This window comes from Brassica napus, chromosome A9 (assembly GCF_020379485.1).
Source record: "Brassica napus cultivar Da-Ae chromosome A9, Da-Ae, whole genome shotgun sequence".
NCBI classification, from domain to species: domain Eukaryota; kingdom Viridiplantae; phylum Streptophyta; class Magnoliopsida; order Brassicales; family Brassicaceae; genus Brassica; species Brassica napus.
Genome location: NC_063442.1, coordinates 26,081,862 through 26,102,109, shown reverse-complemented (window position 1 = coordinate 26,102,109; position 20,248 = coordinate 26,081,862). Strand labels below are relative to the sequence as shown.

General features: G+C 35.0%; 2 protein-coding genes across 5 annotated transcripts; both read right to left on the bottom strand.

Annotated features, from left to right (window-relative positions):
* Window positions 1-5,553: 5,553 nt before the first annotated feature.
* On the bottom strand, window positions 5,554-8,112 carry LOC106364593 (carbon catabolite repressor protein 4 homolog 4-like). Of its 3 annotated transcripts, none has more exons than XM_013804135.3 (10): window positions 7,976-8,112; window positions 7,754-7,878; window positions 7,625-7,665; window positions 7,395-7,444; window positions 7,024-7,093; window positions 6,717-6,841; window positions 6,485-6,603; window positions 6,271-6,406; window positions 6,041-6,188; window positions 5,554-5,968 (listed from the first exon to the last, which is right to left on the bottom strand). In XM_013804135.3, the coding sequence occupies exons 1-10, from the start codon at window positions 8,041-8,043 to the stop codon at window positions 5,657-5,659; spliced, it is 1,194 nt and encodes a 397-aa protein (XP_013659589.2). In that variant the 5' UTR covers window positions 8,044-8,112; the 3' UTR covers window positions 5,554-5,656. The 3 variants fall into 3 exon arrangements, with proteins under 3 accessions (XP_013659589.2, XP_013659590.2, XP_013659591.2); XM_013804136.3 differs by having other exon boundaries at window positions 6,503-6,603; XM_013804137.3 differs by having other exon boundaries at window positions 7,754-7,885; window positions 7,976-8,084.
* Window positions 8,113-15,743: 7,631 nt separating this feature from the next.
* LOC106367149 (rop guanine nucleotide exchange factor 14) lies at window positions 15,744-20,123 on the bottom strand. 2 transcript variants are annotated; one of them, XM_013806864.3, is made up of 8 exons: window positions 19,945-20,123; window positions 19,110-19,323; window positions 17,544-17,936; window positions 17,306-17,460; window positions 17,161-17,235; window positions 16,809-17,078; window positions 16,386-16,736; window positions 15,744-16,298 (listed from the first exon to the last, which is right to left on the bottom strand). In XM_013806864.3, exons 2-8 carry the CDS (start codon window positions 19,183-19,185, stop codon window positions 15,936-15,938), a joined length of 1,683 nt encoding a protein of 560 aa, XP_013662318.1. In that variant the 5' UTR covers window positions 19,186-19,323; window positions 19,945-20,123; the 3' UTR covers window positions 15,744-15,935. The 2 variants fall into 2 exon arrangements, with proteins under 2 accessions (XP_013662318.1, XP_048595021.1); XM_048739064.1 differs by lacking the exons at window positions 19,110-19,323; window positions 19,945-20,123 and adding an exon at window positions 18,025-18,357.
* Between the last annotated feature and the right edge of the window lie 125 nt (window positions 20,124-20,248).

Here is a 20,248-nt window from a genome sequence, read left to right as displayed (position 1 = left end):
TAGAAACGAGTGGGGCATTGGGATCCTGAAGAAGAGTATCGCCGACATCTGTTCCTGTCTGGGTGGATCGACCAGCAGTCGAGGAGTTTCTACCGGGTCGCTACCCCGAGATTTGTTGTGGGGTTGCGATTTTTGGAGGAGCCTTCTTTCTGAATGATTCTTTTCTTCTTTCTTTTTTTTTTGTTTCTGAAACTCTGGCTTTTGTTGAATCTTCTTGTTTTCGGATAATGGTTCGTTGTAGTCCCCTTTGGTTTTTGGAATAATCGGCTCTTCATAATTCTCTTTTTACGCACTCTTTCATATTGCTTTGCATGCTCTGATGGTAGTACTTCAAATTTTTAAAAGGATCTTCCCTGCCTGTTTCTCGGTTGAGATGAGACTCGTATTATATGATCGCTCCTTACCCTCTTCGTAGGTTAGATAATAGGATCTTGTAGATTATGCAGGGACCAGAAGATCGTCTAGGAACCTGGAGGTTATAGCTAGGACCTTGGAGATGGGCTCTGAACCCGGAGGTTTCGAGCTTTCTAGAATATGGACTCTTAGAGTCTGGAGATCGTTTTCGTAACCGGCGGTCGCGTAAGGACCCACAGGTCATCTGAAAACCCAGAAGTTTATCTAGACCACGAGATCACATTTTTGACCCGGAGGTCGTAGGGGGAACCCGTAGGTTCTCGTTAGATCTTGAGATCATAGTTGGAACCCGGAGGCAGTACCCGGCTCTGGCCTAAACCTGGGGAAGCAGCTGCTTTAAGCGCCAATCTAGACTAAATAGTAAAGGGCGCCACGATCTGTAAAATATGCATGTATTCTAGTGGTTGTACATCATTCTGTTGAGTGGTAGGTGCCAGGTTCGAGTAAGGACGAGCGCCAAAACATTTTTTGCTTTAGGCAGTAGTGTTTGTTGGCCCGGGCCTGCCCAGAGGTTCTTGAGATCGTGATTGGACCCTGAGGTCGTGTGAGAACTTAGGGTTTTCATATTACCCTGTTTTTTTTTTTGAAAAAAATCCATACTACCGTGTTGTAACTTGTAGAGAAGGTTTTGGAGATGATAAAGCAGAAGAAGAGTTAATCCCTTGGCAAAGTAGTTTATTGACCAAGTTCGTATTTATTTTTTTTCACAATTATGGTTCTCATTTAAGTTCCTTTTTTTTTTTTTTGAAAATCAGGTAAAGCTTGCTCAACATGAGAGTTATAACATGTACCGTCATTGATCCCATTTGTTGGATAATTCCAAGCTTGTGGAAACTTAACATATTATTAGATGTTTAATATGTTAAGATAAACACAATAAGGAAACCTATAAATAGGAAAAGGAAGTTTCTATTTAGGTTAGGTTTGTGTTTTCCATATCCCACATGTTAAAGGGAATTGTAGGTCTAATGGAGAGGTGTTCCATATGATCTAAGTGAAACATATTGAGAGATTTAGTTTTGAGTAGTTTCTAAAGCTAATAAGAAAAGTTGTTCTTATAACTCTTTGTGTTTCTAAGAGATTTGAATTGGTATCAGAGCCTCAGGTTGGAGACTCGATCTAAGCTTAAGTTGTAGCTTAAGATCCTGGTGCTTGTGAACAAGAGATCGCGACGGCAAGATGGCTGACGTGACTAGGGCTCCACGCACGAAGGACTTTGGATCTACATCCATCCAATGTCCGATGTTGTCATCGACAAACTACACAGTTTGGTCGATGAGGATGAAGGTTCTACTACGTGTTCATGAAGTGTAGGACACAATCGAACCCGGTTCAGATGATCAAAAGAAGAACGATGTTGCGATAGCTCTTTTGTTTCAATCTGTTCCAGAGACTTTGATTCTCCAGGTGGGAGAACAAACCGCATCAAAAGAGATCTGGGACGCCATCAAGTCGCGACACCTAGGAGCTGATCGTGTAAGGGAGGCGAGACTTCAGATATTGATGACAGAGTTTGATAGGTTGAAGATGGATGATTCGGATACGGTCGATGACTTCGCGGGGAAGATATCGGGCCTATCATCCAAAGCAACCTCTTTGGGAGAAAACATAGAAGAATCCAAGATGGTCAAAAAGTTCTTGAAGGGTCTTCCAAGACACAAGTATATCCAGATCGTAGCATCACTTGAGCAAGTCCTAGATCTCAACTCGACGGGGTTTGAAGACATTGTTGGAAGGCTTAAGGCGTACAAGGAGCGTGTAGGAGAAGAAACTTAGAAAGAAGACCAAGGGAAGCTGATGTTTTCGAACAATGAAGAGCATAGTCAGAGGGGCTATGAGAATTCCCGTGGTAGAGGAAGAGGACGGAACGGTAGAGGCAGAGGTCGAGGTAGGTCACACAACCAAAACCGTGCGTCACACACCGAAGATAACAACTCGAAGAAGAATCGTTCAAAGCTGATATGTTGGAGATGTGACAAGCCTGGTCACTACGCAACTGTCTGTCCCGAAAAGTCAGAGAAGGATCAAGACACCAACCTAAACGAGACAGAAGAGGCCGATGCATTCTATATACACGAGGTAGTGTTTTTGAACGAAGATAAGGTTATTCTGAAGAATCTTGATATCGACAAAGGCAATGCAAGTGTCTGGTATTTGGATAATGGAGCGAGCAATCACATGACAGGGAACAAGGAGTTCTTTTCGAGTTTGCATCTCAACACCAAAGGGAAGGTGAAGTTTGGTGATGGATCGTGTGTTGACATTGTAGGAAAGGGTGTGGTTACCTTTGTGTGCAAGACTGGAGAGAAGAAGGCACTCAAAGACATATACTACATACCCGATCTGAAGCATAATATATTGAGTCTTGGGCAAGCAACAGAGAACGGATGTGAGGTTTACATGAAAGATGTCTACTTAACGCTCACAGATTTGCGTGGAAGGTTGCTAGTTCGTGTGACAAGATCTCCAAACCGTCTCTACAAGACCCCTATGGAGAACCGTCTCTACAAGACCGCTATGGAGATAAGCTACTCGGAGAGTTTACATGTCACGGACGTAGATGCTACATGGAGGTGGCATGCTCGACAAGGACATATATGCTATGGAGTGATGAACATCATGGTAAGAAAGGAGATGGTCGTAGGAATGCATAGTGTAACACACGAAGAAGGCGTGTGTGACACATGTCTCGTAGGGAAGCAAACGAGACACTCATTCCCGAGTGTAACACACAAAGAAGGCGTGTGTGACACATCTCTCACAGGGAAGCAAACCGGAGACACGTTCCTGACTAAGGCCATTGTTTGTACATCAAAGCCAGTGAGATTATTACTTGGAGATTTGTGTGGACGAATCGCACCACCAACGCCAGCAGATAATCATGAGGCATTCTATCGGTTCAAAATATTTCACACCGATAGAGGAGGAGAGTTTGCCTCAGCTATGTTCAATCTAGGTTGCACCGATAGAGAAGGAGAGGTTGCCTCAGATGTGTTCAATCTAGGATGCACCGATAGAGGAGGAGAGATTGCCTCAGATGAGTTCAACCTATCTTGTGAAGAAGATTGGGTTGAAGCTATGGAAGACGAGTTGGAGTCTATCACAAGAAACAAGATATGGGAGCTTGTAGATAGACCGATTGGTTCTGAGAAGAAAAGAGAAGAGGATCGAGTTTGTGTGTTACACAAGACGTTACATGTGTTACGCCAGGCACCCAGAGCATGGAGTGTGAAACTTGATCAGGTTCTCAAGGAGATGAGATTTGAGAAGTGCACGAAGGAACCATCAGTGTACTGCAAGACTCAAGGAGGAGACGTCTTGATCATAGCCATCTACGTTGATGATCTATTTGTGACAGGAACTTTGCTTAAGGTGATTAGGCAATTCAAAGAGGAGATGTCTAAGAAGTTTGAGATGTCAGATCTAGGTAAGCTAACGTACTACCTTGGCATAGAGGTGATTCAAGGAGCAGACGGAATCAGAATAAAGCAAGAGAGGTATGCTCAAGGAATCTTGCGTGACACAAAGATGGAAGCGTGTAACGCAACTCAAATTCCAATGGAGGCGAATTTGAAGATCTCAAAAGCTGAAGATGAACAAGAGATAGATGCTACCGAGTTCAGAAGAATCATAGGATGTTTGAGGTATCTGCTTCACACAAGACCCGACCTGTGTTACGCAGTAGGTGTTCTTAGCAGAATGCACAATCCGAGAGACTCTCACGGACAAGCCATCAAGCACATACTGCGGTATGTGAAAGGAACAACAAACTTCGGTCTGTTCTTCAAGAGAGATGGGTCAAGGAGTGTCGTTGGTTATAGTGACAGCAGTCACAACATTGATCTCGATGACGGGAGGAGCACGTCAGGACAAGCATTCTACTACGGTTCATCACTGATTACTTGGACGTCACAGAAGCAGCAGACAGTTGCATTGTCATCATGCGAAACAGAGTTCATGGCAGCAACAGAAGCAGCAAAGCAAGCTATATGGATCAAGGAGTTGTTGAGTGAGATACTAAGTAAAGAAGGCGAGAGAGTCAAGCTTAGGATCGACAACAAATCAGCCATTGCTCTAACAAAGAATCCAGTTTTCCATGGAAGGAGTAAGCATGTACTCAAGAAGTATCACTTCATTCGTGAGTGTGTAGAGAACGAGCATATCGAAGTGGAGCATGTGCCGGGTGTTGAGCAGAAGGCCGACATCCTTACCAAGCCATTAGCAAGGATTATGTTCAAGCAAATGAGGAGCTTAATCGGAGTTCAAGAAATTGATCTCCCTAATTCAAGTTGGAATTAAGGGGGTGAATGTTGGATAATTCCAAGCTTATGGAAACTTAACATATTATTAGATGTTTAATATGTTAAGATAAACACAATAAGAAAACCTAGAAATAGAAAAAGGAAGTTTCTATTTAGGTTAGGTTTGTCTTTTCCATATCCCACATGTTAAAGGGAATTGTCTTTCATATAAATATAGGTCTAATGGAGAGGTGTTCCATATGATCTAAGTGAAACATATTGAGAGTTTTAGTTTTGAGTAGTTTCTAAAGCTAATAAGAAAAGTTGTTCTTATAACTCTTTGTGCTTCTAAGAGATTTGACCATTGCTTGGCACAGTTAGGGATGTGCTCAAGATATTTTTATTGTAACAGTAAAACTATAAAATAAATGTTAAGAATTAAATCGTCGAACTCTGATTATTATTGTGTGACAGTAGCAAACTCGTTAATATCGGTGTCTCCCAAAGGTTGCAACGATATTTCAACATGCCGTAAGAGTAAAGTGACTTTGTTCTCTAACTTAAATTGTAATGGTCTTTTTTTTTTTTGAGCAAGTTAAATTGTAGTGGTCATTTCTTCAAATTGGCAACTTAACGTGTGCCCAATTGCAAGTTTTCTCATTTTAAAACCATCCTAAAACATATTTATGTATGAATTATCCGATTTTAAATCCGTAACTGTAATTTGAAAATTAGAAAAAAAAATTATTTGGCAAAGGTCACATCTTAAACAATAATCAGAAAATTTTAGTAAAATTCGAAAGTGATAAATTTCTTCTAAAGAAAATTAAAATATTTATTTTCTTGTAAATCGAATAAAACTATGAAAATGTAAATCTAAAGTTTAGTGACACAAGAAGACAGAAGCCGTTCAATACTATGAAGTATGTATAATTCTCATAGTTAAAAAAAAAAAAAAAAAACAATGAAGTAATGCAAACAAGACTTTCTCAAGAACAAAATTATCTATTCCGACTGATCTCAAACTCAGCTCCTATCGGCAAATGATCACTCGGGTGATGGTTATTTGGTAAGAAACCGACAACATCTGGAGATTCCGGTTCAGGTAGCTGGAGGATACTGACAGGTTTGATGAAGTCTGAAGGAGAGAAGAAGATGTAGTCAAGAGTGTTTGTGAAGCCAGGAGTGCAGTTTGTGAACTTAGGCTCTCCTCTTGTCACTTCATAGGCACTACACAGAGGCACTGGTGCTTCTACCTCTTCTTCTATGGCCTCTGCAGGTTTACCATTACCAGATACTAGGTAACTATACACCTGAAGAAAAAAAAACAATTTAGAAAATAGATTTAAAAAGTGTACAACTCAAGGTAAGGAACTGTATCAAACCTTGTCCCCAGGAATTGAATTGAAGTCACCAGATAGTAACAAGGAAGGTGTGCACTCGAATTCATTTGATATTAGTGTCCTGAACTGATCTAGTCGTGAAAGTAGATACTTGGCTTGTGCCAGCTTCACATCAGCTAGCTCCGGGTCCCTGGAGAGAAGCAAGACATGAAATGAGACAAGTGGAGTAAAAGTAGTCCTTAATGGGTGACAAGAGTGTTGTTACTTTTTACCAGTAAAGATGGGTGTTGGCCACGATGACGACGTGATGAAACGGCTTGTTGATCTTAAAAGCAGCCATTATTCCAACACAATCACGTTTTAGTCTGACTAGTGGATCATTAAGGTCACGGCTGTCTTTTCGAGAATCTAACAATAGATAAAGAAGTTGGTAAATGATGTTGAGAGAGATATAAAGAGACACCACAAAGAAAAGGACAAGTTCACCTTTCGCATGCTCATCACCTTTTGATTCATTGGAGGTCTCAGTCTCCTGTACACTGTCTGCCTTTACTGAGTCCAAAAGATCATTATATTCGATCCTTTCTTTGGCGACTAACTCTGCACTAAATCCAAAGAAAAGAGTGTTGTCTCAATCAGATTAAGGTTTTGGCATTAAGTTAAAAAACGTTGTTTGGTCACGCATAAATGTTTTATTTTTTTAAAAAAAATCATATACCAGCTAGGCTTGTAGAAGATTGCACAACCGTCACGCTTCCTCTGTCCGGTTCTCTGAATATAAATCCCAGAGTAGCCCAGAGAGTCCATGTTTTTCCTGTAAAAGCTATCGTACTCATCTACTTCCTGAGAAACATGCAAGAGTATTAATTAACTAACAAGTGGATACGCACATAATTTAAAGGGAACATGAATACACGTACTGGATTGGATTAAACAAGGGAGAAGAATGAATTATGTCAAACTAGAAAAGGGTTTCTAAATTCAAAACCAAACAAGAAAATAAGAAATGATTCAGAAGAACGGACCTGCAAACAAAAGAAGTCAGCCTCGAGCTTTTTCAGAACGCCCAGAATTGCATGTGAACGAGCTTTCCATCTAAGAAAGAAGAAGAGGAAAGTCACATTTACTGCGAATATGGCAACAATTTTAAGCTTTAACAAAGTTAAAAGAACATCAATGTGAGAAAATCATGACTCCAAGCCAATGGCATTGATCACAACAACTGACATAAAGAAGTAGTATTCACTAGTTTTTTTTTTTTTTTTTTTTGTCAGCAAACAAACAGACTCATATAGACTCTGTGAACCAAACTGGTAGCTCCGCATCCATGTGGACTACAAACGAGGGTTGCTAAGAAGTCTTCACTAGTAAAAGAGAAAAAGTAGAGAGTAATTACTTGAGGCAGGCAGGTGGAGAGTGCGGGAGAAGGGAGCTCTTCACATAAACCTAAGAGAAAGATGAAGCTCCAAGAGATTATTACTAGGAATAACACAAACGAAAAAAACATAAGAAGAAACTGTCCTTATCTCTAAACCAAGCCTCAAAAACACAACACAAGGACTCAGTTTGATCAACTTACAAATACAAAAAAACTCATAAAATGCCAAGCTTAATTGAATTGAATACCTGAGCTAATATGTTATACGAAACGAGACGGAATCTGATACCTACAAACAAACACCATAACCATCTCAAATTGGTTTCAACCTAGACATGTTAAGAATCCACAACGTTCAATCTAGCAAACACACATACCGTCAGATTTACTTATTGAATGCATATCATCAGCCTCTTCAACAGATTCGAATCTTCGAACTTTAGGTTGCATTGGAGGATTCGTACTCATTCTTCTTGAAACAATCTTCCTGCAGACTCCACACCTGTGTTCTTCAAATCAAATTTTCGGATTGACATTTAATTAGGCTGTTTTAGTCGTCATCATTGCCTATCGAGAATGGAGAATAATAGGGAACAGACCTGGTGGTGGTCAAAGAAGGAAGAATCGGAGGAGGAAGATGAAGCAAAGTAGTAGTAGTCTTAAACATCTATCGATGGATTGAGCGGTGAGACTAATTAAAACCCTTTTGGGCTCGAGGGGGTTCAAAATAAAATATAATGAAAAATGTAGAAAATCATTATTTTGCCCCATTCACTTATACTAAATTATTTTATGAACCTTGAATTTGATAAGATTCAGATATAACCCCAATATTTTAATTACAAGTTTTAAAATCAAAACCTGCACATTTCGTTATGCAATTCAAAACAGCGTGCGGAAAACTAAAAGGATTAGTTACTACTGTTTATATATTAAGACTCCGAATGGTAACTGCAGTTTGAGTAATACGGGACAAGCGGTTTAACTGCGGTGCAGTTTAAACAGTTATAAAAACGTATAGATATATGGTATATGTTGAGATTTTTGTTACTGTTAACTGCGGTACGGGACGAGACGGTTTATAACATTCGAAGCCTGATTTTGGGTTTGTTTCTAAAATATATCTTTTATTTTTTTGCAAATCAACAAAAATAAACTTATATGAAATTCCAACATACCGTAAGTAAATAAGACCAATCGCCATAATGTGATACATGTAAATTCTGACTATCTTAAATTTTGATTGAGTAGAAATAATTATTTATTCTATTATAAATTATAAAAAAATAATTATGAAATAATTCTTCAACATATCTTATTACTCTATTAAAAAGAGAATATAAGCTTCATTGAGTCTATCCACCTCAGCAAATTAAATCATACAATGAAATATGATTTTTTTTGCCATGTCACTATTTATTGAATCCAATAAAACACTTCGTCTTCATTGTTCTTATTGAAGTCTCTGAAATTGCCGTTATCCTACATTTAAGAACCTCCATTTTTTAAAACTTAATTCCCTTCGTCGATCCTTACAAGATGAGAGACGATGACGTTTCAACTTCCGTTGTTTCTCTCTTTATAACACATTCGCTGAATCTTAACCAAATGTATCACTTCTTATAATCTGGAATCTTGCTAAAATTTAAATGTAATATTTAGTTTACAAAACGAAATAAAATAACCATACACTACATTCTCATCTTTATTGTGTTAATCATGTTTTTTTTTTGGTTTCGTATGATGGAAACCTATTTTACAACACATAACCCATGATACATTTGAGAAACTAAAAATAAAAACTTACGCTTTTTTCAAAAATAAAAAATAAAAATAGATCTCTGTACTACAAAATATATGCAGAACATAGTAAAAAATATTCGGTTTAAATATGTCAGACAAAAATATATTCTAAATTTGCACTATTAAAAGGGGAATATACACTCCATTGAGCCTATCCATCTCAGCCAATGAAATATGATTTTTTTGCCATATCACTATTTATTGAATCCAATAAAACACTTCATCTTCATTGTTCTTATTGAAGTCTCTGAAATGTAATCCTACATTTAAGAACCTCTATTTTTTAAAACTTAATTCCCTTCGTTGATCCTTGCAAGATGAGAGACGATGACGTTTCAACTTCTGTTGTTTCTCTCTTTATAACTTTTTCGCTGAATCTTAGCCAAATGTATCACTTCTTATAATTTGGAATCCTGCTAAATTTTAGATATAAATTTTAGATATAATATTTAGTTTACAAAACGAAATAAAATAACCATACACTATATTTTCATCTTTATTGTGTTAATCATGTTATTCTTTTTTTTTGATTTCGTATGATGGAAACCTATTTTACAACACATAATCCATGATGCATTTGAGAAACTAAAAATAAAAACTTAAGGCTTTTTCAAAAAAAAAAAAAAAAAAAAAAGAAAATTCTGTACTACAAAATATATGCTTGACATAGTAAAAAACATTCGGTTTAAATGTGTGAGACAAGAATATATTCTAAATTTACACTAAATCCAATCTAGAATGCAAAAATATACATACAAAAATGACAAGTTTTACCAAATTATACCATATCATTCGCGTGTAAATGTTCACGTAGTATATAGAATAATATAGTCAAATAATAGAAAAATTATCAGATCACAATGATCCAAATAACAAACCACTATTTTAAAGGAATAGATAAATATGCAAAGTTATAAATTTTAAAATTACAAATAACACGTAAAATTGTAGGACAAAACAATTGAGTTCAATAAATAAAATTACATAAAGTTAACGAATTTTTTGAAAATATATACAAAAAACAATACAAAATATAAACCGCGCGTAGCGCGGTTAAAGAATCTAGTAATTCTAAATGTTCTATAAGAATTCATGACAGTCAAAATTTAAATATGTCGCATCACAGTGACAAATACATGTAAATTATAACTACCATACATATTCTAAAACACTTTAAATATACTAGAGATTTTACTGCACTACGCGCGGTTTGTTTGTCTATAAACATTAAACATTAGATTTTTTTAAAAAAAAATTAAGTTTGTTTTTTTAATATTCTATCATTTATTTGTTTCGATATATTTATTTGTTTGAAATATCATTAATCTATGTTAACATATTAAATATCTCTATTAATCTTTTAGTAACCATGTTTAAATCTTTCTTAAAATTTTAAATACTCTACATTTAATGAAATAAAAAAAATTCTATCATCTTATGTATATTATATATTTTCTTATATATCGTCTGATTGATTTTGAATTATTTTTTGAAGTATAGGTAAATAACCTTTATTTCATATTAATATATAATTTTACAAATGTGTAATAATTTTGAATACTTAAATCTGTAAATTTTGATAACCAATAAAATGATTCAGATATTCTTTAAGTTTTTGAAGCCATAATTTATTTTCAATATTAAACTTTTTGATATTTATTATTTTGTAAAAAATTATTTGTTATAAAAATGTGAAATATGTAGTAGATTTCAATATGAACAATTTTGTATTTAGTTACTACATAAAAGGATATTGAGAATCATTAACATATTCACAGATGGTCACTTATTTAACTAAACTTGAAAATTATCTCTTAACGTTAAAAATTCTTAGGTGTTGAGTTTCAAGATAAAATCTTGTTAACATATTCTCTCTCTTTTAAAAAAAATCAGTGACGTGTATGAAATTGGAAGCATAATATTAAAATATGGACACGTACCTCTTCATCAATCATCAGCATCTCAAGGCCGAGAAGGATGTCTCCTTTGGAATTATTGCGAGCTTTTTAGAATATATTAGCTTAAAAGCAACATGGAATCTCCAGGTCTTGATGAAACTTTACTGAAGAAAAGTGGAGAATGAACGTGGGTGGTGGTGACTGTCGTTTGATTTGCCATAAAGCTAGGAATGGATTTGAGGATATGAGCAATAGATTTTTAGTTTGAGGAGGCATTGTTATGATTGATTAAGAGGAGGGATGTGGAGAGTTAGACTCCGATTTGTTTGGAGGAGTAATTTAGTTTTAATTCGTCATTATAGCTTTCGCAGGCATTATACGCAGGAGATAGGAAGACAGTGAGTTCTGGAAGGTCTTCTGTAGACGTCGTATTAAAATTAGGTTGGAGTAAGAAGATGACAAAACAAATGAGTCATTAAAGCTAAAGGGCCTATTACGCAGCGCAGATTCGTGGTCCAGCAACTTAACATCCATGATAACATGGACAAATGATTGGTTGCGAATTTTTCGCTGACGTGGATAGCTTAAGAGGGCTTCATGTTCTCTTTTTAATAGTGTAAGATGTAATATAAACTATTTGTGCATGATAATTATTATAGAACTTATATGTTGTTTCAAGTTCTCTTTTAAGTGGTATGAATCAACATACATTTTTTTTTGAAAATTTATCAATTCGGTGGAGATAATTACATGTTGCGCAAATAAAAAGAAAAGAGATAATTACATAATATATGAAAAATATGGAAAACACCAAATAAACAAAATATTTATGTTGCTGCATACAACAACTGAATAATCATGCAAGTCTTATCTTCCAAGAAATGTGCAATTAATTCACAAAATAGTGAAAATGAGAGTGATAACAAAATCGACTTAATCAGGAAGTATTTTGGTGAAATTAGAAATAGTAAAACGATTCATTCAACTAGAATATTTAATACATAAAGAAAAAGTAGATATTGTATAGAAGAAGCTGCATTGCCAATTGCACAATCTTTGTAACTATTTATATTTGTTTTTTTATTTGTTGTAAACTAATATTATAAATATTTAGTGATTTTTTAACTATTTATATTTGTTTTTTTATTTGTTGTAAACAAATATCTATAATCTATAAACTAAAAAAAACATAACTCATTGTGTTTCTGATAAGTACTTTTTAGGTTCTTATGTCAAAATAGTAATTAAGAGTCAATCCAATTCTAACCAATTTTGATCCAAAGAAAATGCAGATTAAAATCTAAATGCAAACAATGTTGTGTAATGATATGATTTAAATAACAAGACACTAAGCAATAAAGTAATAAACTTTCAATCAATAGGATAAAGTAGGACTCATGGATCTAAGAACTTGTCTTCAAATGATTAAGATCCAATCTAGAATGGCAAGACATCAATCAACATATTTCCTTAAGTCAAGACAATAATACTGAATAAGTTTTTTGTCAAGATAAATGTTCATTTATTTTTATTGATCAAACATCAAATGTCTTTGGTTTGTGTCATTCAAGTAAACATTAAGAATATGTCTATTAACTGAATTAGAAAAGAAGGCGATTTAAAAAAAATAAAACAAATGTATTACCTAATTTTTTTTTTTTTGAAAATCTGAATACTGACATATAATCAACCAACATGAAAACATTTAAAAAGACGACTAAATATGAATATGAAATATCCGAATGTTAATAAATATGAAATAATATATTAGATGTAGATTCAGGTGGCCAATGTTATTAAATATCAAATTAAATTTCAGATAAAAAATATATGTATACTTTACTTGATGTACAAATTTATATTTGATTTTTCAACTTATATGGTATAAAAATAACTGCACAGATATGATATAAAATAAATATATACAATTTTAAATTGATACAAGATTTTTCAAAACAAATTATATTCACACTGTATATTAATACATATTTAGATTTTTTTTTAATTACTATCTAACTGATGCAACACACATCCAATTTAAAATATATATAGCACAATACAATAAAAAATATATGGTCTGAATAATAAAAAATATATATGGTATGAATAATAAACAAACAACCCTAGCGGATGCACGGATTTACCGGTTTAACTTAAATCCGGTTTTTAGCACAACTCGAAATTGGTTTGAGGAACGAGTCACCCGGTCCGACAGTCCGGTTTTCAAAACAATGCAAATATGTAACATGGAAAAGTGTATTATGAATACATATATTATTTAATATATATAAACTATAAATTCTATAAAAAAATATACACCGCGCGGACGTGCGGGTCAAAAGCTTGTTAAGAATATGTCTATTAACTATCTAAGTTTTCCTAACATCAAATGTCTTTGGTTTGTGTCATTCAAGTAATTATTAAGAATATGTCTATTAACTATATAAGTTTTCCTAACATCAAATGTCTTTGGTTACGCAAGCAAAGAGTAAGTTTGAGTTGACTCAAACATTTCATCAAACATCTTCCGGACATGAAATGTGTAGGGTTCTAATCTAAAGAGGCCAACAATAAATTAACATTAATAATACTCAACAAGCAAGGAAACATATAAATCTAAATCTAAACACTCTAGATCTTCACTTAATCACCCTAAACATCCTAACTCATGAACCCAAAAGGTAAACTACTCATTAATCATCATGATAGACTTTAAATCATTGGTTGATTTAAAACTAATCATGATTAATGATCAGAGTAATCAAGCAAACACAAAAGTATAAGAGGAAAAGAGATCAAGATTTAATCTTTCACCAAGAATAGGTTTGTGATTTTATAGAAACAAGATAAGTCCTAATTTTAGGTCTAAAGAGTATTTATAGTACTTCGGAAAACCTAATGGGTCCAGTCAACAACTCTGAGAAAGCCCAATAAAACATGAAAACTCGAGCAAGTAAAAACACAGAATGGGTTTGCGATCTGGGTATGAGGAGTCGCTTCAGCCGCTTGGTTTATTGGTCGAGAGTCACGAGCGGGTGTCGTGCCTCGCTCCAGTAGGTCGTTATGGCTCACCGCGTCTTCCTCTACCCGCTGCAACAGGTTGCTCCAGCTTCTGCTTCATTCATCGTGAGATGGCGAGCAGGTTGGTGAGCTCGCTACAGAAGGTTGCTCTGCTCGTGTTTGGTTCTTCGATGGCACCGAGCGGGTTGGTGAGCTCGCTACAAGATGTCGCTCCAACTCGTCGACGGTCTGGTTGATCCAGAGCGGGTTCATCTGCCCGTTGCAACACCTCGCGCTCCTCCCTTGACTTGTTCCGAGTGGGTACCAGAAGTAGATATGGAGAGCAACCGTTTTGATACTCAACTCGCCAAATGATCATCTTTCGGTCAATTTTGAACCCAAATGTCTCCAAATGCCTCCAAGAACACCAAAGGATACTTCAATACCTGATAAAAACTTATGCAATGCAGATGTAGTCTAAAGATATCTAAATCTTAATCTAAACGATCAAAATATATGAGAATGAATGATCAAATCAATGCAAATATGCAAGATATCAGTTTCTTAGATAATGAGAAAAAAACATGGATAATCTTATTAAAACAATTATTACTGAATTATAAACCTAAATCAATGTATTGCATATATATCGCTGAATATAATTTTATAAATATATCTATGCAATCTCAAATTCAACAACTGTGTGAAGAGTTTTTCATAAATAAAATTCAGTTCTATATGAATGTTATGTTTATCCATTTTCATTTTTTTATAAATTAAATAAATTGGAATGATTTGTATCTACCACTGTATAAATAGTTATGGACTTTAGAGGGTTTAAAGATGTTTCACAAAGCTTGAATAAGCTCCTTAGAAATGTTTACCAGAGGTTAGATCTTGGATTGAAAATAAGTCTACCGGAGTGTTTGAGTTTAAGAGTATGAAGTGTTGTTATATTATTGAGGTTTATTCTTACTAGATATTTTTTTAGATTAATAAAAAAAAAAAAATTTGTGTGAATAACCAAATAAACTATATGTCCATGATAAATTCCTATATTTAAAACATAAATTCAAATATAATTTTGTTAGCTAAACAACAACAAATATATTTCAATTTTTTTTCAAAAGTTATCTATTTTTGTAATTTGTATATATTCAATCTTTTCTTTTTCAATATTAATTTTTTTTCTTTAATAAAAAGAATAGATTTAAGTTGAGTAATTTATTTTAGTGTTTTGGAATTTTTGAAGCTTTTACAGAAATATATTTTTAAGGCAGAAAAGTAGATTTATATATTATGGAGCCTAAACAGTCTTCTAATTTTGTGCAGCCGCATCAATAACATATCTGTTCTAGTTTGACCCAAAAAGAAGAAGAAAATTCTCTAGGCTCTAGTCCAAAAAAGTATCTCCAATGTAAATAATATATAAACTATAAATTAACCATAATAGAAAGACAACAGTCATCATTTTCGTACTTCCAGAAGAAAAAAAAAACTAAACTACACTTCTACATAACAAAGTTTATGTTCTCTGATCTAATTGATGACGGATCATGGCATGTGTATTGTATAAATAAAGATGATAAAATATTCATATATTGTGCTATGCACCCTCTAAAGATCAATTGTAAATCAGGTAAGAAGACATCATTTGAAAAGATAATAAAATTGAAAGTTCATGTTTTCTTTTTCCTCCACAGTTATGAACAAAATTGCCAATATTCATAGTTAAGAGCATGTTATCAATACATTTACATTATCTGAGACTCCATAATTTAAACGGACCCTCTTAACATAAAAAAAAAAGGAGAAGCTTCAGGTGGCACGCATCGAACATTAAGTAAGCCCCTCTAAATCAAGGGGAAGCATCAGGCGGTACTTTGCTCATACACCATATCCTACTGCTTCTACTTGGAGTTGTTGCATTCACCGAACTGACCTTAGCATCTGCGAACAATAAATCTAAACTAGTTGCCGTCTCTGTCCCATCAGCTTTGTTCATGTCATCTGTTAGAGAATGCCTTACACGAGAGGAAAGCAAAGGCCTCTCAGGTGTTCTGTAAAGATCACGAGAGCTAGGGAAACAACTCGGTGGCGCAGGTGAGTTTGGGTTACTTAAAGAATCTTCTTTCAATATTTCTCCCATTCTTGAAAGTATCCTGTACGCCAAATTAGCAAGTGTTCGTGAATATGCCTCAAGCACCGCATGACCTATGTCCTGACAAACACAGAGAACAAGAATCAGTCTTACCGCAAAGTATGATCAGGATTCAGGAGTTAATTAGTTCTGTTTTATGTCTCTTACCTTGCCATACTGAATCTTTGTGGCATCAAGAAACGACTGAGGAAGATTGGGGTGTTTGGATTTGATCTGACTTCTAAGTGCTTCTGCTCGGTTCAAGAGTAACTCATTTCGAACAGTGTCAGACAATGGATCTTTAGCGAATGACCACGGTGTCCTGACAGGGGATTTACTGTTGCTCTCTTGCTCTGTAATCCTTTCCTTCCATGCAAATATAGCAGATTCTAACTTGTTAACAGTCTCCAATGCAGTATGTTCAGTCCCCAGCTTGAGAGAAACAAGGATCTCATCTACGGTTGCGGATTCAGCAACTAACATTTTGTACAGTTCATCACCAAGGCTGTTCTTACCAGACTGTTACAACACAAGAGTTTAGATTAGAGATGGTTGTTTACCTATAAAGAGATAAAGGGAGGAAAACTTTACTTTGGGTATTGCTTCCTTGATAACGGATGGTACTGGCATTTCAAGAAGAACGTTTTCGTTTATGGACTTTGTAGCTTTGAAGACTTGATAAACAACTTTGCCCTTGTCTAGCAACTTCTTCCTTGCTGAGTTAGAGAGACCGGGTTTGGGCACTTGTGGTGATGGAAGCCACCATCTCTTGCTTTCGCTTGTTGTCTTGTTCGTCCCCTCAGCTCTACTACCGGTTTCTGAATACCAAAACTCTGTGTTCACCATTGAGTCCAGTATCTCCTGTGTATTTTGCGATGATCAGAGGCAAAAAGAAAGAAGTGTAACGTACGAAGTAGATCAAAAGAAAAGGATAATAGCTTACAATTAGCATGGAGTCCAGTTTCTGAAGAGCTGGGAGATTCATATGAATGTCTGCACGTGCTTTCGGTGTCATTATCTGTTTGAAATAAGAATGTTTCAGTTTAGTTTCTTCCTCTGGAGTATATAAAATCAGTGTAGCTACATACCTCAATTGATATTCCATTGGCATCAGTTTGCTTAGTAGGGACTAACTCAATCATGTAGTTAGTTGGAGAAAGTAGCCAATCCATTTCTCTTCTCCATTTCTGTTTCTTCTCCTCACACAAAGGTTCCAATTTCCAGAGCTCGCCAAAAATCGAGTCTGCAAACTCCCCCAAGAAACTTAGTAGAGACATATACCAAAAGATCATAAATGGTTAAGTGCTAGGATGGATTAGGACATACTAGCGAGATGTGTAACAGCATTTGACAAAGCCAAAGCTACTTGGATACCCTTGCATCCCCCAGTGACATCCTCGCCAAGCAACAGCTTTGAAAATTTCTCCTTCATAGCTTCCACATCCAAATGGCAGTAGACATTGCTGCTTGGTTTCTCCTTACCATCAAAATGTTTGGACCTTCCGGGTAAGTTCAAACCATCGCAACTGCGTTCTTCAGTCTTCGTTGGTAACCATTTTGAAGAAAAAGAGCTGGAGGCCTCTTTGCTTGATGAACAGCTTGAGAATGCATCATCGTCCAATGACTCTGTCAGGCATCCGTTTGTTCCACTCTCTTCTTCTTCTTCATATGATTGATTGTTGATAATACAAGCTTCCAAGCCGTCGTATGTAATCATTCCTGAAAAGAAAAGGGCACACAATGTCATCCTAGGAAGATAAGTTCACATGCTTTAATGGACTATACCAAGTTGAGAGTACTTAGAGACCATTCAAACCACCACCATCTTCACATCTACTTATAGTTTCACTCATCAAATGGGAATCAAGAAACTGGTAGTATGTTTATGGAGACTAGTGTTGGAGAATACAAGAAAGAAAAACAAATGATATAAAAAAAGAGGAATCAAAGTCGTTGTGTTCCACGAGTCTTTAATAGCTAAAGTCAAGAGTTTTGTTAAACCCAAGACTGCTAAAACAAATTTAAATGCTTACTTTTCAAAAGGATGTGTATATAAAATAATCTCAAAAACAATGAGTTAGTAGTATCCCCATGTGGTGAAATTTCTATACGGACCCACAAACGAAGACTTCAATCACTTGTCACGAGTCACGACATATCCATTTTTTCAAACGTTCACAGCATATTGTTTAATCAAACACCAGTGTCTTGATTTAATTATCATATCTACCCTTGAAAAAATGAAAGATACCTGCAAGTCACTGACTTTGTATATGTATGTATTCAAGTGTCTATGAATTCTTCATTATTTATGAATCCACATTTTACTTAAGTTCAATTTTATTTATGAAAGTTTAGTCTTAATGACCATGTGAAACCAAATAACTAACTACCTACTCTTGGAAGTTTCTGAATAAATATAATCAATGATCTTAAACAATTGAAAAAAATAACATAGAGGACCCTCTCACTACTAGTCTAAACCCCATATCCACAGAAACAGGGTTTGGTCTAGAGTAAAGGTCATTGAATCACACAAAATGATCTCAAATCAAATTGAATGTATGCATTGATGTCTCGTAGAAAGCTACAGAGTTCACGCCCTATTTATTACACGAATGACCGGGTTGGTGAAAATCTTTAAGGGTCTGTTATTGGTCCCATACCAATCACAAACCGATCACATGACAAATGCTGTGACCACTCACGTTTTATTTGAAAACAGTTATAGTCTAAATATTCCATATCATGTGTAAGCAGTAAACACCCCCATTAATGAAAATACCTAATAGTTTTATCTACCAGTTTGTCATTTTATATCAAGTTAAGATTCAGACTTATTTAAGCACGATTAGTGTAAGAATGAAAGATTTGGAGTGATAAGGTACTTACTATCTTGTTCATCGAAATCAATGCTAATCTCCCTATCCCTGCTGCAGCAACCCAACCTTCTTCTCACCAGCATCATCTTTGTGAATCCTTGTTGAAACCAGAGAGCACAAAAGCTGCCAAGTTTGGGTTTTTCCTTGTTTATTACTTAAGAAAACAAGTTTCTTCTTCTTCTTAATCAGGTGATACTATTAAATATACCAACACCATCTGGTCCCTGTAAGCATTAACGTGTTTTTTTTTAACTCATAACTAAAAAAAGTTAACAACTAGCAGCAAAACAAAATGGTTAGAATGGCCTCTTATCATTTAAAATATAAAGAGAAAGTAAACTTTTTAGTACTAATGTTTTTAAAGAACAATGACTTTTAATGTATGTTGGTTTCTTTCATTACCAACTACCAAGAACCTGCAACCCAACCCCAATGCACCAATGAATCGTGGAAGAAGACAAAACCATGCTCTAAATTTTAAATTGTAAATAAGAAAATCAGACACAAAGGAACAAGAAGAGAGAATTTTTCACTGTACAATAAAGATTTAATTTTTTACTAATCCCTTTTCAGGGTACTAATAATAATATTTAAGGAAAGGATCAAAAGGAGTAATGATGTAGAGCTTTTGCTAAAAGGAGCTACTTAAGATAGCAATCAATATCTGTAATTAATTTCTGAATTCTCAATTATTCCCAAAAAACGAGTATCGTAACAGCTTTGAGCCCAAAAAAAAATGGCAAATCAAAAAAAAAAAGTGAGCTATAAATATATAACATGGATTTTGCCGATTTGTACAAGTAAATCCATGGGAAGAAACATAGTGAAGGAAGATGAAGACAAACCTCGATCTCTGAAGGAAGACAACTACTAAAGAAAGAAGAGCCTGACGTTTAAAAGCAACCACATTCGTCCATATAGCTGTGAGAATAAATCGAAGAAGAAGAAGAATAAGGAAGTAGGAGAGGGATGGAGTTTGGCTGCTGACAACATTTATTGTGGACGAATATTTTTGTTGACAATGCCAATAACTTTTTTTTATGGATAAAATAATAACAGCCGTATGATCTTATTGACGGTTGGGATTTATTAGAAGAGTTTTGAATTGACAAGATAAAATAATAGTGATTTGATTTACCAAACCTATAA

What these genes read in the sequence shown, in the direction of transcription:
- LOC106364593 (XM_013804135.3), bottom strand. Translation starts at nt 8,043, where the DNA reads ATGTTTAAGACTACTACTACTTTGCTTCATCTTCCTCCTCCGATTCTT. An exon ending in CCTTCTTTGACCACCACCAG is followed by an intron (nt 7,879 to 7,975) that starts GTCTGTTCCCTA and finishes TGAAGAACACAG; the next exon opens with GTGTGGAGTCTGCAGGAAGA. An exon ending in CTGACTTCTTTTGTTTGCAG is followed by an intron (nt 6,842 to 7,023) that starts GTCCGTTCTTCT and finishes CATGTTTCTCAG; the next exon opens with GAAGTAGATGAGTACGATAG.
- LOC106367149 (XM_013806864.3), bottom strand. Translation starts at nt 19,185, where the DNA reads ATGATGCTGGTGAGAAGAAGGTTGGGTTGCTGCAGCAGGGATAGGGAG. An exon ending in TGCTGTTACACATCTCGCTA is followed by an intron (nt 17,461 to 17,543) that starts GTATGTCCTAAT and finishes GGGAGTTTGCAG; the next exon opens with ACTCGATTTTTGGCGAGCTC. An exon ending in AACTGGACTCCATGCTAATT is followed by an intron (nt 17,079 to 17,160) that starts GTAAGCTATTAT and finishes CAAAATACACAG; the next exon opens with GAGATACTGGACTCAATGGT.